Genomic DNA, 18,413 nt, shown 5'->3' on the forward strand with positions numbered 1-18,413 from the left:
TCCAGTGCACTCTCTGTTTTGGGACAAGATGCCAAAACAGATTGCTGTTGTTAGTGAGTTATAGGATTTGACCCATCTCCCATAATTCCTTTAGACAGTCCTAACACCTTACTTTGTGGGAAATTGTGCATCATGTCCAGTGCCTGAGGAATAGGTAGCTCATAAACAGCAGTGCATCTAGTACAGAGGAGAACTGCACCCAAACCAGAAGGGTTAGTGTTGATGCACTGCACCGTTAAGTTGCAACAGTTCAGTTCCCAAGTGTAAACAAGGCAGAGTTAAGGTTTCACAAGCAAATTTAATTTTAGCATTTCCTTACTTTTGGGTGCTCCACTCTGCATTTGTGTAACATGCTTTCTGAAGGGATTTGACTCATCAGCATGGTCTTAAATCATTTTCAACACCAGCTCAAAGTAATTTGTTGAAAATAATTTTCCAAAATGGTTCAGTTTCCTAGTATAACTCTAGCTCATACCTCTGGTAGTACCCTAATTCTTATGTTTTCTACCAGAAAAAAGTCTAGAAAAAAATTCTATAATATATCTAAAGTATTTATATGGCCCTCATCACAGTAGTATCTGAGCACCTCACAATATTTAATGTATTTATCTTCACAATTCTTCTGTGAGGTAGAGAAGTATTAGCCCCATTTTGCAGATGGAGAAATGAACCAGAGAGGCTAAATGACTTACCCAAGGTCACACAGGGAGCTTGTGGAGGAGCAGGGACTTTAACCCAAGTCCTAAGGATCATTCTCCTTCCATAATAAGGAACTATTTGCTAGACAAAACACTTATGTCCTGCACACAATGAACACTGAATGAGGCAAGCTCTGCTGCAGAGCTCTTCCTTCTTGAGCACATACTTCGGGTATTAAACGAGGCAGGGAACCAATATAGACTACACATGTGTTTACTCATGTGAAAAACCTCTCTAGATATTCAAACACTGGAAGAGATTAAATGTTTCAGAAAATGGACTGAATAAAATTTAAACCAGTAAAACTTCGAAGATATCCTAAGAGCTAACTCTGCTAGGGTAGATCATAAGTTACCTTCAACTCCTACTACATAAGGAGTAACTGAAGAAACAACTGAGACCTTATCTATGGTGCATCTAGCCACAAGTATAGCTGCATAAAGCAAGAATCCAGCCAAGCTGAATCCAGCTAAACACCTCAGGGGTGTGTTCACCTTCAATTAACTCTCTGAGAAAGGAGGGGATAAAAACTCATTGAAACAGATGTCAAATATCAGGGGATAGCCATGTTAGTCTGTATCCACAAAAACAAGAGAGTCTGGTGGCACCTTTAAAGACTAACAGATTTATTTGGGCATAAACTTTCATGGGTAAAAAACCATTTTGTTGGATTGAAATAGATGTAACTCAAGAGGCTAACAGCAATGGGAGCAGCTTTCTGCACAAAGAAGTGAAACAGCTCAAAGAACACAGACACACAGCATAGACCAGGCTGCGTAGAGAAGTCTCAGCAAGAAACAAGGACTAGCAAGAGCTCACAGAAGAGCTAGCCCTCTGAAGGGGACAGAAACGCAGCCTACCTGTGACAGACTCCACTAAGGAGAATAAAATAACCCAGATCCACCTGTGGATAGTTAATTGCTTAAGTACCTAGGTGGCAGCTAATTAGGTAAGGAGCACCAGGGCTAAATAAAGGCTTATAAGGACTCAGTTACTAGGCCCCAGAACAGGAGTACTTCTCAGGGGAGCTGATTAGAGAACTCGCCAGACAAGAACTAGGAAAGGTGTTCCTGAAGGAATCAGGATCCCCAAGGAGCAAAGCCATAGACAGGCTTGATTCCAGCAAAAGGATCTTACCAGACAGCGGCCAAAGGTCTAGGTCACTGGGGAAATACATGCTGCTCTAGTGAAGAGCTGGAGTAGTTTGACCTATCCAGGGGCTGTGAGTCCAGAGAGAGAACCCAGGTAATGCCTGGAGGGCTGAGTCCTGAGGAGGTTCCTGACCTAAGAGGGCCTTACTGGTGAAGAGTCTGGATGGAGGGCCTTCAGTGGGGGGCTAACTAAGATTAGCTTGCTAGAACACTGGAGTGAAGGCTAATTTGACTATTAATGACTGCTTCTTGGAGCAGGTAGGCCTGGAACCCATAAGGGGAGAGGCATTTCTTGATTTAGTCTTAAAGGGAACACAGGATCTGGTCCAAGAGGGGAATATAACTGAACTGCTTGGTAATAACGACTATAATGTAATTAAATTTAACATCCTGGTGGAGGGAGGAGGGAAATACCAAAGAAGCCCACCACAGTAGTATTTTACTTCAGATAAGGGAACAAAAGAAAATCAAAAAGTTAATTACACGGAAATTAAAAGGAACAGTCCCAAAAGTGAAATGCCGCAAGTTCCATAGAAACTTTAAAAAAACACCATAATGCTGGTTCAAATTAAACGTATATCCCAGATTAAAAATAATATTAAGAGAACCAAAAAAATGCCATCATGGCTAACCAACAGAATAAAAAGTGGTTAGAGGTAAAAAGGCATCCTTTAAAAACTGGAAGTCAAATCCTACTGAGGAAAATAGAAAGGAGCATAAACTGTCAAGTGTAAAAATATAATTAGGCAGACCAAAAAAGAATTCGAAGAGCAACTAACAAAAGACTCAAACTAACCGCAAAAATTCAAGTACATCAGAAGCAGGAAGTCTGCCCCACAATCAGTGGGGCCACTGGATGATCAAGGTGCGAAATCAAAAGAGCACTCAAGGAAGACAAGGCCATTGTAGAGATGCTCAGTTAATTATTTTTATTGTTCTTCGCTGCCAAGGATCTGCGGGAGATTCCCACACACGAGCCACCCGAGGTACAAATTTGAGGAACTGTCCCAGACTGAGGTGTCAATATAGGAGGTTTTGGAACAAACTGATAAATTAAATAATATTAAGTAAGGCTGTCAAGTGATATAAAAAATTAATCGCACTGTTAATAATAGAATACCATTTATTTAAATATTTTTGGATGTTTTCTACACTTTCAAATATATTGATTTCAATTACAACACAGAATACAAAGTGTACAGTGCTCACTTTATATTTATTTTTGATTACTAGTATTTGCGCTGTTAAAAAGGAACAGTATTTTTCAATTCACCTAATACAAGTACTGTAGTGCAATCTCTTTATCATGAAAGTTGAACTTACAAATGTAGAATTATGTACAAAACCCCCCTGCATTAATAATAAACCAATGTAAAATTTTAGAGCCTGCAAGTCCACTCAATCCTACCTCTTGTTCAGCCAATTGCTCAGACAAACAAGTTTGTTTACATTTACAGGAGATAATTCTGCCCTCTTCTTATTTACAGTGTCACCAGAACGTGAGAACAGGCATTTGCATGGCACTTTTGTAGCTGGTATTGCAAGGTATTTATATGCCAGATATGCTAAACATTCATATGCCCCTTAATGCTTCGGCCATCATTACGGAGGACATGTTTCCATGCTGACGACGCTCATTAAAAAAAAGTGTTAATTAAATTTGTGACTGAACTCCTTGGGGGAGAATTGTATGTCCCTGCCCTGCTCTGTTTTACCCACATTCTGCCATTTATTTCATGTTATAGCAATCTTGGATGATGACCCAGCACATGTTCATTTTAAGAACACTTTCACTGCAGATTTGACAAAAGGCAAAGAAGGTACCTACCAATGTGAGATTTCTAAAGATAGTTTCAGCACTTGATCCAAGGTTTAAGAATCTGAAGTACCTTCCGAAATCTGAGAGGGACAAGGTGTGGAGCATGCTTTCAGAAGTCTTAAAAGAGCAACACTCCAGGGCCGAAATTCACCAAAAAAGAAAATCAAGCTTCTGCTGGTGGCATCTGACTCAGCTAATGAAAATGAACATGCGTCCGTCCGCACTGGTTTGGATTGTTATCAAGCAGAACCTGTCATCAGCATGGATGCATGTCCCCTGGAATGGTGATTGTTTTTCTTGCCTTTGCCCTCAATCTTTTGAACTAAAGGACTAGGGTTGACATTCTAAGGCTGTCATCTACTGTAACACTATTTAATGCTGGTCCACCCAATGTTGGTGCACAGTTCAATTTTTTGATGTTAGTATGTTTCAGTTATTCTTAAAATTAAAGTTCCAATATGTTTAGATGAAACTAATTTTATCTGCTTATATATGGCATGAATAAATACAGATTTACAGATCCTAGCGTGCAAATTTATTATCTTATGACAGGGATAAATCATGCATGCAAATCATGCATCAAAGTCGTGAAATGGACTACAAATGCAATAAAAATAAGGTATTCAGAAGTTTAACAAATGGAAGGGGGCGGGCACCGAAGACTCAGCTCACCTGGGGTGCCATTTGGGAGCTGGGAGCAGTGCTGTTCAACACATTCAGAAATGACTGGAAAAAAGGGGTAAATAGTGAGATGGTAAACTTTTCAGATGATACAAAACTACTCAAGATAGTTAAGTCTATAGTAGACTGCGAAGAGTTACAAAGGGATCTCATAAAACTGGGTGACTGGATGACAAAATGGCAGATGAAGTTCAATAGTGTTGAATGCAAAGTACAGCACATTGGAAAACATAATCCCAACTATACATACAAAAGGATGTGGTCTAATTAGCTGTTACCACTCAAGAAAGAGATCTTGGGGTTATTGTGGGATAGTACTCTGAAAACATTTGCTCAATGTGCAACAGCAGTCAAAAAAGTTAACAGAATGTTAGGAACCATTAGGAAAGGTATAGATAATAAGACAAAATATCATAATGCTACTATATAAAGCCATAGTAAGCCCACATCTTGAATACTCCCTGTATTTCTGGTTGCCCCATCTCAAAAAGAAGATATATTGTAAATGTAAGAGGTACAGAGAAGGGCAAAACCATGATTAAGGATATAGAACAGCTTCCATATGAGGAGAGATTAAAAAGACTGGGACTGTTCATCTTAGAAAAGACATGACTAAGGGGGCATATGAGAGAGAACTATACAATCATGATGGTGTAGAGAAAGTGAATAAGGAAATGTTATTTACCCCTTCACATAACACAAGAAACATCTGTCACCCAATGAAATTAATAGGCAGCAGGTTTAAAACAAAACAAAGAAGTACTTCTTCACACAATGAACAGTCAACCTGTGGAACTCACTGCCAGGGGAGTGAAGATCAAAACTATAATTGGGTTCAAAAAATAATTAGGTAAGTTCATGGGGGTTAGGTCCATCAGTGGCTATTAGCCAAGATGGTAAGGTAAGCAATCCCATGCTGTAGGTGTACCTAAGCCTCTGACTGTGAGAAACTGGGACTGGACAACAGGGGATGGATCACTTGATAATTGCGCTGTTCTGTTTATTCCCTCTGAAGCATCTGGCATAGGCCACTGTCGTAAGGTAGGATATTGGGCTAGATGAACCATTAGTCCAACCCAGTGTGGCTATTCTTATATTAATTTGCATACTATGTTCAGACTTTGGTTAAATAAACTGGACTCCTGAAGGGGCAACGTTCACTATATGCGGACCTTACTGAACTTATTGATAGCCCAAAAAAGGAAACTGAGGCAGGGACTCACCTGGTGTCATCACTGACTGCAGGGGGTGCACCAGGGTGACCTCCAGACCATTATCTCCCTCCTTTATCCAGCACTGACCTGTGAGAATATGCTGCTACCAAGCCCCAAGATTGAGGTGGTGGGATAAATTCTGATCTAAACCCTGAAAAAGTCAGGATAACTTTATTGCTGAAATTGGTTTAATTAAATATTGTCATTCTTGTAAGTTAAGGTTTAACAACAGCCTCTTCTGCTAAACCCTGACTAGCTGGACAACGTATTCCTGGAAAGGAGACATAAGATGACTAAAGGATTTAAGATTCTTAGTTTTCATTAAACTGCCTGTGTCAAGTCACTCTGAGTGAGCTGATGGGCTAAAAGACATGCTGCAATTTTAAAATAATACCTTGAGAGACTTCTTTACATAACTGAATTCTTCACTAGCAAATATGTTATTAGCCCAATGATCCATCAAGTTTAGTTTCCAGCAGTGACCAATATCCAAAGCTTCACAGTAAAGGGAAACCCCCCCCCCCCAATTAATCTTTTCTGCATTTATCCCCACACTTTTTCTTTTTTTATTCCCTCCAAAGTATGTGGTTGACTTAACAACTGCCAGCAAATGAAATTATGCAGATTTATATTGCAGTTGGATTTTAAAACCACCCCCATAAGCCGTTTTCATAGTGGATTTTTCAGTATATTGCTGCCACTAGGAATGCAGATGACAATTTCCATCAATCACTCCTCCATATCCACGGTGACAAAAAGGAGACATCGTCAACGTAGCAAACTTACTTTCACCAGACTGACTTGAGCTGTCTAATGATCTAGTAGCAATTCACTCCAGCCCTAATCCTCTTCGATTTTCTTCTATCAGGTAGCCACATAAGCAATACATTTGTTTGGCATGTAAAGAAAATCATGAAGCCTCTACAATCTATTCTACTTGACATTTGAAATCACATGCAGTTTCACCCGGAAAATAAACTCTTTTCCTTCCAACACCAGGAGGTATGTCTATCAGCTGAAGTAATTAAATCTAAAACCTAGTTCAAAAAGTAATGCTGCATCTTTCATGTTACTGAAATTGAACTCCATTTTTAGCTCTATTGATAAACTGTCACTAATTTCATACTGTAATAATTACTGTGACAAAATGAAATAAAGTTCTTTAGCAAAGCATGTTTCTGCGTATACTGTACATATGAGGTTTTGTGCACAGAACACTAAAGGCTTCAGTACAACTGAACCCAGGAGGGCTATGCATATTTAAATACCAAGTGCCCCCTTGTGGCTAATATAATAATTCTCATTAAAGCTATATTAAAAAATAATATGAAGATTATGACAGGCTGCATGAACTCTGCTGGGGTCAGTTTGTTTGGCTTAGGGGTCGGCACAGATTGGTTCAGGTTCTACATGAACATAAGTTCCAAGGAGCACCCTCTTTCCCAAGCCAATCCAGGCGGTGCTAGGGAACCACCAGGGTTTCTAACCAGCCACAAGCTAGGGAACAGAAGACATATAATCCCCAGTTGTATGGCTATAAAGAGGGCTGGTAGCAGGATTTTCCTCAGCTCCTATTGCCCTGCTGAGAAAAAGCAGGTGTTTCCTGCCCCACTGAAGACCATATAAAGAATTAAAGAAAGTGACCACCTGCTGTGACCGAAGATATCAGAGGAAGAACATCCTATACCAGGATGGCAATGAGGCAGGGGAAGCGAGGTCAACAGGGGTCTCCTGGACACATAAGGTATGTTGAAGAGGTCCAGAGCAGTATTTCTCAACCTTTTTGATACCAGGGACCAGCTTGCTGCCTTCCTAAACTGTAACAGGGACATCTCAGGGCCCTTTGCAGACCCTTTTCCAAGTTAGTATTGAAGTTTTCAAAGAGAAGGAAACTCAGACACATTTTTCACTCAGCCCTATTTGAGACTTAAGCAAACAAGGTCAGTGAAGTTCAGTTAAAGGTGACCCACTAAGGGAACTGTCAAAATTTCCTCCACCTTGGCAAAGTCCTGATGTCCCCGACACAAAGGCTCAGAGAAGCCTTCAACACATCACTGCACAACAATTCTCACATACGTCTTCTTAGGATCCAGATACCCAGTCTGTGTCTTCAGCTTTTTCTCCAACGTGACACCATCACACACACTTTGCTAGTCATGTATTATCAACTGCAGAACCCCAGTAAGGCATAGGGATGGCCTATGTGTGGCTAAGGTATGTATCCAGCGTTTTTGCTATAATGCAGTTTTGCAAAGCAAATGCCTGAACAATAATTTCAGAATTTCCTCAATCACAATGATGGACAAAGCTGAATACAGTGATTTATAACAGAAACCCTGGTTCTGCAGCTAATCTTAACTAGAGCGTTGCTAAGGCAATGCTATCTGAAGTGTGTTCTTCTGAACTGATTCTGCAGTATGCCTTCCTCTATTTGCATAATAAAGCCTCTGTCTAGGGAGGCTTTCTTGCAGTAACTATAAGGAGAGGAAAAAAAAGATGAAGATTTTTCTCTCCTAACATGGGAAATGGTATTTAGGAGACAGCCTATGTATATTTCACATAATATTGCTTAACGAAAAAGAAGTGAACAAATGCTAACTGGTTTATCTAACAAGAGGAAGTAAAATTCGCATTGGGCTAGGTTTCAAAGGGACTGCATTTCAATTTCTTCATAATTATTTCTGAATTTCAGTATAGCTTGTGCATTATTCACTGGGGCACAAAGGAAGTTATGACTAACAGTCTTCACTGTAGAAGTTCTTTGTGCTGCTCCTATTTCAGAGCTTTTCAATATCCAACCTCAACATGCAGAAATGATTTTCTAATCTCCACTTATAAAGAAGAAAATGTTTGTATTATTGGTTTCATATTATTGTGCTGTTTGAAGGGGATGACAACACCATCACTTTTGGAAACAAATGAAAAAACAGAGGATTTCAAAATGAGATCATCAAAATAATACCTGTGTGTTTAAACATGAATGAACTACACATTTTCCAAAGCAAGGAAAAATTCCTCAGCAAAATTCCAGGTCCATACAGCCAATGGTATTGACACTTGAAAGCAATTATTTCAATTTCTGGGTATGGAAAATCCAGTGTGCTTCCTTATCCACCATCCAAGAGTTTGCCTTGGTGTAAACTATTCCATTCTATTTAGATTCTTATAACTTGTTCATTGCCATGGTACCTGAGTGCCTATTTTTGTCATTACCCTGTTGGTGCTCAAAAACAAGACCTTTAGCTTTTAAAAGTAAAGAGTGGAATGTGGAGAAAGTAGACTTTTGCCAGACAATGTGTTGTGGGTGTCTGGCAAACATATACACAATATTTGCTTATAATTATTTACATCAATTTGCTCTTTGGGTCTTCTTGGTCTGTGTTTGTACAGGACTAGCACAATGGGGCTCATAAGTGCTACTGCATACAAATAAATAAAAAATAATATGAAACAAAATAAAATAAAACAAAATAATATGAAACAAATAAAATATAATATTAATATAAATATTAACATTATTATTGATTTATTATTATTAATAAAATATAAAAAATAATAATATGAAACAAATAAAATAATAATATGAAACAAAATTAAATAAAATAAAAACAAAATTTGTTTGTATTCATTCCATCTTCTCTAGTCAAAAGAGTTCTCAAACAAGTACCTAACTTTTTAGATTTAACAGCCTTTCAATCTCATAAATTCTTAAACTCCTGAAGGTGTTTTAAAAACAATATAAAGATGACAAGACCTAATAGACTTTATCTTTCTACAATGTTCCTCAGAAAGGAATCCATTATCTAATATTGGGACACTGTAGAAATGATATGATATCTACTGGAAGCGTTATTTAGCTCACAAGGCCAGAAGAGACCACTCTGATCATCTACTCTGACCTTGTATAACACAGGCCATAAGACTTCCCTCAATTAATTTCTGTTTGAACTAGAACATATTTAAAAAAAACATCATATGGATGTCTTCATAGGCTCTCATATATAATGGCAAGTTTGGGACTTTGAAGTTTTAATAAATAACATTAAAAACACTGAACATAAGTAGGGTGATGGCTAGCTGCTGACCTCCCTGCTCCTGTCCACCAAGAAATGTCAGTTTCTCATTCTAATCCTCAAAGGGCTAAATATTTCCTTTTTCCCCACAGAGAAACTCACAGGAGCAGAAAAAGGTTTGGCTAAATCTGCAAGCCTGAACACCTGCAGTTCCTGCAGAATAAGGGTGAGGGAGGCCTCATGGACAGGGCAGGGGTGTGCCCTGGGAACCCAGAAGTTTCCTAGATACCAGTGCAAAAGTCTAGGCCCCTCTATGCTCCTTTCCTGATTCCTCCTCTCCCTTCTGTCAGAGCAGATCCCTTAGAAATTGTGCTGTTATTGGTTTCCTTCATCATAGATGTGCGCAAACCTCCATCTGAGGGGGTCAGAGCTATAGAGGGAATTTAATTGTGTTTGGAGCAGTATTAATTCCAAAACACACACTTCCATTTGGAAATGCACTGGGTTGGGAAGAAAGCTTATATACAATGCAGCTACTTCCTGGCTCAACCTCCTTCCACCCAATCTGGAAAGCCTGAACCACTCAGAATTCAATCAGAGGGCTTCCGTAAGCTCCCAAGCTGGAAGGAACATTTCACAGAGTCACACTGCCCGATCTTATATTACTTCTGCCTATATTACATGGATTCTCTATTTGTTTGTTCCCTGGCAGACAACAGAATGGGAGGAGTAAAGGGCCTTAAAGTAAGAGTATCTGGAGCTTGAGGTTAAAAAACAAAAGAAAAATCCAGAATTAAACTTTGTTTTCACTTTGCCCCCTTGTGCACCCACATTTTGGGTGAAGGTCTCTGTGGTTTCCAAGTGCCATTCCCTAACCAGCTTCATTCACCCTGGGCAATTTTTCGGGCTTTGGGTGAATGTGAAGTCTGCATGGCTTTGGAGGAAGTGAAATTAAAGAAATGAAAAGGCTTAAACCATTTTGTATTTTACAGATGTAACATTTATTCTACAATGAGGATTTCCCCATAAATATGTTGTTTACAATGCATTTGTAATAGTACTAAATTCATCGAGAATATACATTATATAAATTATTAATTGAAACTGTCCAGGTACTCCACCTTAGTATAACTCATGATTTAGCACCCAATCATGCAGTCTTTACTAAATAAAAACCCCCACTGTAATATGTAAGATTATTTTTCCCAGGATTCATGTTTTATGTATCCCCTATCTACTTGTTTTACTATATGTCTTACAAGTTTATAAACAATTGCAGAGGTGAAACAATGAAAAAATAAATGGGTTGATTGTTGTGGCTTCTGGATAGGGTCACTGATTTTTTTCTGGGCTGCAAATGGCTGAAATTATTTAATAATTTCCTTAGCTACAATGAACTGTTAGATGCTTATGCAATTAAATGCCAATGTACTCACCACGGGCATTTGATCAAAGGAGCGAATAGAAGACAATCTATCTGTAAATAAGCAAAATGTGTGATACCTTGATATATTAATATACAATTTTATGAATACTAGAGAAAAATATCTATGAATGCCCACTTCTACCTGTTGGATTTCCACGAATATGTTCCATCTTTTCTTGAAGACGACCAGTTTGCCTTTCTAGTTGTCTGTTCAGTTCTACTTGTGTCTCATATCTGGTTTTCCATTCATTACCTCCAAAGAAACACAATGTTACTATATTTATTTCCAAAATTTAATTCATACCACTAGAATTAGAAATTGCCTTTTTCAGAATGACTCCACCTCCTTTTGGAGCCTTGCACCCCACAACTGTGCAACCAAGAAAGTGTCCATTTACAAACAAGGGAACTTGAAAAAGATACTAGGTGAAATACTGCCCCCCGGAAGTCAATGGGAGTTTTGCCATTTACTTCTGTGGATACATCTACACTGCAATGTAAACCAGGATTAGTGGGACTCAAGTCAGCTGACCCATGTTCAGGACCCCCTGGGCTTGAGCATCTACATTGTATTTTAACCCTAAATAAAGAAAGTCATGACCTGTGCTTGAACGTAAGGCTCTGGCGTCCACACTACAGTCAGTGCGCAGACCCAAGTCACAGTAACCGTATCCCAGAATCCCTAGCTCGCCCCCTGCCCTCTGAAATGAGATCTGCTTTAGCTCTAGAAACATGGTGCACTGTGGGAAAACTTTATTGCCTGCTCTGCACATTAGTAGGAAGCAGCTCACTTTCCAAAAGGCTTGATCGATTTGCTCTCCATTGCAAACGCAGGGGAAGCTTTCTGATAGTATGTTTGCAGATCAGCGATCAGAACAGAATGGGTTAACGCTGACCTGAGCTGCTGCCGTTTCCCAGGGGGAGGGGCGTGTCTGTTTTCAAAAGAGTAGACTGCAGATTGTTGGGATAGAGAGGACTAAGGAAGTTGTCCCATGGAATTGTGGGATACTTCCAGATGACTCTGTGGACCTGAGTCAAATGGAGTTGTGGCTACACTGCAAAGCAATAAGGCTTGGACCCTGGGTCCCAGCTTGACTTGAGCTTGGACCTGATTGCCCTGCAGGGTCCTGAAACCTTGGGTCTATGCCCTTTGTTAGCACAATTGTAGTGTAGACACAAGGGTATGGGGTCAAGCACAGTCTTACACTGCAGTGTAGACATACCCAGTGAGGCCAGGATTCCATCCAGTAACTAAAACTTAAGTTTTTTACATTTTTCATTGATATGTGAAAAATACAAAATACATGGCTAATGTACTTTTGTAATCTTTATTATGACTTTATTTTACGTCTTCAAGATTCATAGATTCCAAGACCAAAAGGGACTATTGTGATCATCTAGTCCAGCGATTCTCAAACTTCAGCAACCCGAGGATTCCCATTCTGATTTAAATTTTTTCAGGGATCCCCAAAGCCCCCCAACTCAGCCCCAGACCCTGCCCCCAATCCACCCCATCCCCTCCTCCTCCACTCTCACTCACTTTCACCAGGCTGAGGCAGGGGGTTAGGGTGCGGGCTCTGGGCGGGGGCAGGATGTTGGGGCACAGGAGGGGGTGAGTGCTCCAGCCATGTAGCGCTTACCACAGGAGGCTCCCAAAAGCGACTCCCACATCTCTCTGGCAGCGGCTCTTGGGGGGGTGGGGAGGGCAGGGAGTCTCCAGGCACTGCCCCCATAGCTCCCATTGGCCACAGTTCCTGGCCAATGGGAGCTATGAGTCGGCATTCGGGGTGGGGGCAGCGCACGGAGACCGCCCCGTGCCCCCCACAGGGGCCACAGGGACAGGCCAGCTACTTTCAGGAACAGTGCAGAGCAAGGGCAGATAGGGAGCCTGCCTTAGCCCTGCTGGACCTTTAGTGCCTAAAATCTCCCAGTTTGGCTTCAGTAGCCTCCTGGAGATAGAGGGAGGGGGAAGAGTTGAGGGAGGGCAGGGAAGGGGTTGATCAGTGGGGCCCACAGACCTCCTGGAGTACCCCTGGGGACCCCCAGAGATCCATGGACCCCAGTTTGAAAAATGCTGATCTAGTCTGACCTCCTGTATAGCACAGGCCATAGAATTTCCCCAAAATAATTCCTAGAACATCTTTTAGAAAAAAATCTAGTCTTGATTTGAAAATTGTCTGCGATGGCGAATCCACCATGACCCTTGGTAAATTGTTCCAGTGGTTAATTACTCTCATTGTTAAAGTGTATATCTGTACATACTGTAAAAACAGTTCTGGGCTGGAGAGCAAGCGAGTTGGAACATGACTGCAGAGAACTCCCTTGCATAGCCAGTGACACGAGATTCCTGCAGGCAAAAAGTGCAGAGTAGGCTGTGGTCCTGGAGAGGAAGAGCAGAGAGCCCAGGCCAGGGTCGTGAGGATGACAAGTCCCTGGCTGCAGAAAGGCCAACCCACTGCTGAATGGTTCCTGCCCAGAGAGAACCATTCAGCAGCAGGGATGACAAAGTCTCCTCTCCTCCTCCTTGCAGTCTCGGCCAGGGGTCTCTGCTCTGCTGGACCAGAACCACAATCTCCCCGATACCATATGCCTGCAGGAATTGGGTGTCACAGGCCCCATGGCCATGCAGGGAGACCTCTGCTGTCACAGCCCCACTCCAATTACAGTGGAGCTGCAGAGAGCTCCCTACACAACCGCTGGGCCAGTGCTACCTGATCCCTGCAGGCACAAGATGTAGGGAAGGCTGCAGTCCTGGCACGGCAAAGCAGAGACTCCTGGCACTCCCAGCTGGTGAGTGCAGAGACATTCAGCAAATGGCAGTCAGCCCTGCAGCGGGGAGCTTCTCCTCTTCCTCCTCCATGCCGTCCTAGCAGGAGTCTCTGTCTGCCCTGCCAGGGCCACAGCCCCCCCCCCCCCCCCAGCATTCAGGGACCAGGTGTCTCTGCCCTGAGGCAGTGCAGGGAGCTCTCCGCAGCTGCGCTGTCAGGGACCCACTCACTCACTCCAGTCAGTGTTGTAACTGTAGGGGTCCTGACCCCAAAGGGAGTTGTGTGGGTCGGGTGCCACAAGGTTACTGTAGGGGGACTGTACTGTAGGGGTTGCGGTGGTCCTGCTGCTGCTGGCGGCGGTGCTGCCTTCGGCGGCGGGCAGCTCGAGAGCGGCGGCTGCTGGCCGGCAGCTCAGCTCTGAAGACAGAGCCACTGCCGGCAGCAGCACAGAAGTCAGGACGGCACGGCATGGCATTGCCACCCTTACGTCTGTGCTGCTGCCTGCACACATTTACCGACAGTTTTCGATTAAAATCAAATCCTGCCAAGATTAATTATTATCTACTTACCTTCATCCTCAACACTGCCAAGTCTTCTTTCAAGTTCTGTTAGTGTGTTTCTCAATTCAAATATTGAGAGTTCAAGCATTTCCCTGTGATAGAGAAGTTAATTAAATGGTTATATAATTAATTTTCTTACGAACAACAAAATCTAACTTGAATTTTATGTACAGATGAAGTGTCCTTGTGCTTATATTCCATTATGTACATTGGAGAGATTGAGGCCAGAAGGGACCACTGGATCATCTAGTTTGACCTCCTGCATATAGGCTACTAAACCCTACCCAATTGCCCCTGTAGTAGGTCCAGTAAACTGGATTACACTAAAATATTACAGCCCTCAGAAGACTAAACTACTGTGTGCCACAGGCAAGGAACAGGAGGGACTGAGATGCACGAATGCCAGAGGCTCCTGCAATGGCAGGGAAAGGATTTGGTGAGATATACCTAGATGATCCTAGCAAGGGAGCTAGACTCATGCTGCAGAGAAAGGTGAAAAACAAAAGCCCCCAAACCAAACCAAAAATCCTGAGGTCCCTGCCAATCTAACTTGGGGGGAAAATTCCTTCCTGATTCCCAAAATGGTGATTAGTATGACTCTGAACATGTAAGCAAGATCCGCTAGCCATGCATCTCAAAGAGAATTCTCAGTACCACCTGAGAGCACCAGCCCACTCTGTCCAGTGTCCCAGCATTACAATACTATTTCTCCAGGGTTGCTACAGTGCTTTAGAAATATAGAGGCATTTCTGAAATTTTGTGATTGGAGACATTTTCATATGAAGATAACATATACTATCTCTAGATTTCAATATTTGTCTGGCAAGACATGGTGTGTTACGCTAATGAACAAATTATTATCTTAGTTCTTGATACATAAGAGTACACCTGAGAAAAGTGCTATTGGAAATTTTGATCTCAGTTTAACTCAGAACTCACTGCTTAGAGACTAAATCATTCTCCTAGAACTTTTTGGCCACATATTATGACAAAAACTTAGATTTCATTCAGAAACTAACTGTCAAAGTATATAATAACTAGTAGGTAAACCCAGAGTTTGAAATCGTATATAACTAGGGCCCTACCAAATTCACAGTCCATTTTGGTCAATTTCAGAGTCACAGGATTTTAAAAATAGTAAATTTGATTATTTCAGGTGTTTAAATCTGAAATGACAACAGTTTTCAGTAAAATGACAGCACCTAAACAGCCAAATCAATGCTCAGAGGAGCAGGAAGGCAAACAAGGGATTGGAAACTGAAGAATTGACATATGAGGCAAGAGACAGGGAAGGCACCAGTTGTGGGGAAGCTGGAGCCTGCAAATGCCAGGAGTTTCAAAGGAAGCCCCAGTCCAAGAGGAGGTTGGGCCAGATAACCCAGGGAGGTTGGAAGTCTCCAGTGGGAAGGGGTGAGTGGAGGGAAGTCATAATTTACTCCTTTTTCCAGTCATTCTTTGCCCCCATGAACTTCAGATTTGGGAGGAGGGGCACAGGGTCAGGAGGGTAACAAAACAGTTGTTGGTTTGAAGGGAAGACACCAACCGGAAGAGAGAAAGTCAGAGAGCTAACATACTGCAAGGAAGGGATGAGGAGGATGGAAAGAGTTGAGATAAATGCATGAGAGGGCAGGGTTAGAAGAAAGAAGATTAGGAGGGTATCTGACAACTGCTGCTCCTACCCCAAAAGACGGAGCCAGTGGGTTTCAGAGATATTTTACTCCTGGGCGGAATTCTGCACAAAAAAATAAAATTCTATGCCAAAAAATTAAAAGTTATGCACACAAAATTATAAAATTCTGCAAGATTCTGCATATTTTATTTGTCAAAACACCACAGTATGATAATACCAGTCTCAATTATTTTGGTAATTTATTTCAAAATATTCTCAGCAAGTATGTCTAACAATATAGACAAATAAAAAGATTCAGGGTTTTTTTGTTTTTGGACAAATGGATTCCTTACTAGGCATATTAATATAGAACTTGGAGTAATTCATTTAAACTACAACTCAGAAATGTATTTCCTGCATCCCTCAGAAGCAGTGCAAAGTCTTGGGGGAGCCAGGGGTAACGGAGGAGCTGAGGGAGAGTAAAGGAACCTGGAGAGTTACTTGTGTGGGTGGGAGAAGTATGGAACAGTTTCTTGGGGGGGGGGAGAGGAGGGGATTGTTAGGGAGCTGGCAAGCTTCCTCCATACAGGCCCTGACTGACCCCTAACTTCTCCCATTCAATCAGGTACATCTGCCCCCAACCCTGTGTGTCCCTGCACCCCCCCATCCCTATATGTCCCTGTAGCCCCCCTAACCCCCGCATCCCCATGTGACCCAGAGCTCTCTTCCCATTCAGACACTGGCTCAATGACTAACTCCTGAGCCCATGCCCCAGTCTGTGACACCCCCCCCCCAGCAGCCTGGTGTGCCCCACTGTGCCTCCTAACCTGGCTCCATCAGCTGGCTGGCAGCTCTGACAAAAGCAGCCTGCTGCTAGCTGTTAGTGCCAGGCAGCGGGCTGTTCTGGCACCACAGTGGCCTCTGGTACCACAGTGGTATTTTCTGCACAATAAATAATTCTGCATCCAGCAAGAAGTCTGCACATGTGCAGTGGCACACAATTCCCCCAGGAGTAATATTTGCTGACAGCAGAAGGATGGCGAGACTCAGGAATCTGGGGTTCCATTCCAGACTCTGGAGGGGAGCGTGTTCTAGTGGGCACAGAGTCATCTGTCCATTTTCCTCAAGCTTGACCCTTTCTGCCCCAGGCCCTTCAATGTGTACTGTCTCTTCCTCACCCATGGCTTCTTGTCCCACTCCCATTTGCCTCACCTAGACATTCAGTCTCCTCTCCTCAGACTTCTCATCCCCCTTTTAGTCTCCTTGCCCAGGAAATCTTAGTTTCACCTCTCTTTTAACAGCCCACGAACCCCTTTCACTAAATTGTGAAATCTCATGAATTCCCTCCTAAAAATGAATATTTCCAGGGATTTAAGTTTAAATTTCCTCCGCACTCCGTGAGGCTCCTGCTGCTGGACCCCGTTGACCGCCCCGGTCAACTGAGCTCCACTGAGCTTGGGCTGCAGGTCTTGCTGACCACCGGGGCTCAGGCTGCCAGCCCTGGGCAGAGCACTGGGGTTCGGGAGGCCGGCTCCCCTGCTGACAGGGCTCAGGCTGTCAGCCCAAACTGCCCAGCCCCGCTCTCCCTGGGGCTCAGGCTGCCAGCCCCACGCAGAGCGCTAGGGTTTGGGTGGCTGGCTCCCCCGCTGATGGGGGCAGGGCTTGGGCTGCCAGCCCCAACTGCCGTGCCCCGCTCTCCCTGGGGCTCGGACTGTCTGCCCTGCAACCAGTCCCACCTGCTGCCTCCAATGCCTGGGTCCTCTGGCCGCCATTAGTGAAATTTTTCTGGCGAACCCCCAGGGGTTCGTGAACCCCAGTTTGGGAACCACTGCGCTAGAGCATCTCAAAGAAAAGGTTGTGAGAACACTGCAGCAAGAGAAAACATATTTCCTTAGCCTCATTCTCTGAAACAGCTGGAGCTCCTTGGCTGACCTTTTCCCAAAACAACTCAGCCCCAGGCAGACACCAGCCTGGAGAAGTTCAGCCCCAGTGCCCAAGGGATGGCATAGCTATAAGCACCTGACAGCAGGGTGTTATAACGGAAAGCACTAGGAAATCTTATGCCAGGCAGGCCCTAGTCTCAACCTCCTCTGTAGCGCGCCGGGAGCCTTTCCCCGCACGGCCCACGCTGACTCCCGTGCACGGCTGCAGACACCGAGCACGGCCCTTTCCCCCACCGCTCTGGGAAGGGAACTCACTTCATCTGCTTCTCCTGCCCCAGCTCCAGCCGGAGCTGCTCGGAGCCCCGGGCGCTGGAGTCCCCGCCTTCTCCCATCGCTGCCCGCAGCAGCCCCGAGACCCTGCCTGCCCCGGGGCCTGGGCGTGCGCGCGCTCATCTCCTTGGAGAGGAGGGAGGATCAAGGGGCGGAGGGAAGGAGAAAGGGGAGCAGCCACGCGAGCCACAGACCAAACGGCCCAACCCGCTCACGTGACAGCAACCTCAGCGCCGCTCTAGGAGGGGGCAGGTCACATG

At 43.4% G+C, this 18,413-nt stretch overlaps 1 protein-coding gene across 4 annotated transcripts in view; it reads right to left on the bottom strand.

The window, feature by feature from the left end:
- LOC311531327 (coiled-coil domain-containing protein 169-like) overlaps positions 1–18,413 on the bottom strand; it is a 39,273-nt gene that overhangs the window by 19,004 nt on the left and 1,856 nt on the right. For 2 of the 4 annotated variants that reach the window (XM_084648600.1, XM_084648599.1), the window contains exons 1-4: positions 18,139–18,299; positions 14,341–14,423; positions 11,146–11,256; positions 11,014–11,054 (exon numbers count right to left, since the gene is read on the bottom strand). In XM_084648600.1, the coding sequence (XP_084504726.1) occupies positions 11,014–11,054; positions 11,146–11,256; positions 14,341–14,423; positions 18,139–18,215 (312 nt within the window). In that variant the 5' untranslated portion in view covers positions 18,216–18,299. Of the gene's footprint in view, positions 1–11,013; positions 11,055–11,145; positions 11,257–14,340; positions 14,424–18,138; positions 18,300–18,413 lie in introns of those variants that run through there. The other 2 variants (XM_084648601.1, XM_084648602.1) reach the window with 1 other exon arrangement.

This window comes from Lepidochelys olivacea, assembly GCF_965140295.1.
Source record: "Lepidochelys olivacea isolate rLepOli2 genome assembly, chromosome: 1".
Lineage (NCBI taxonomy): Eukaryota > Metazoa > Chordata > Testudines > Cheloniidae > Lepidochelys > Lepidochelys olivacea.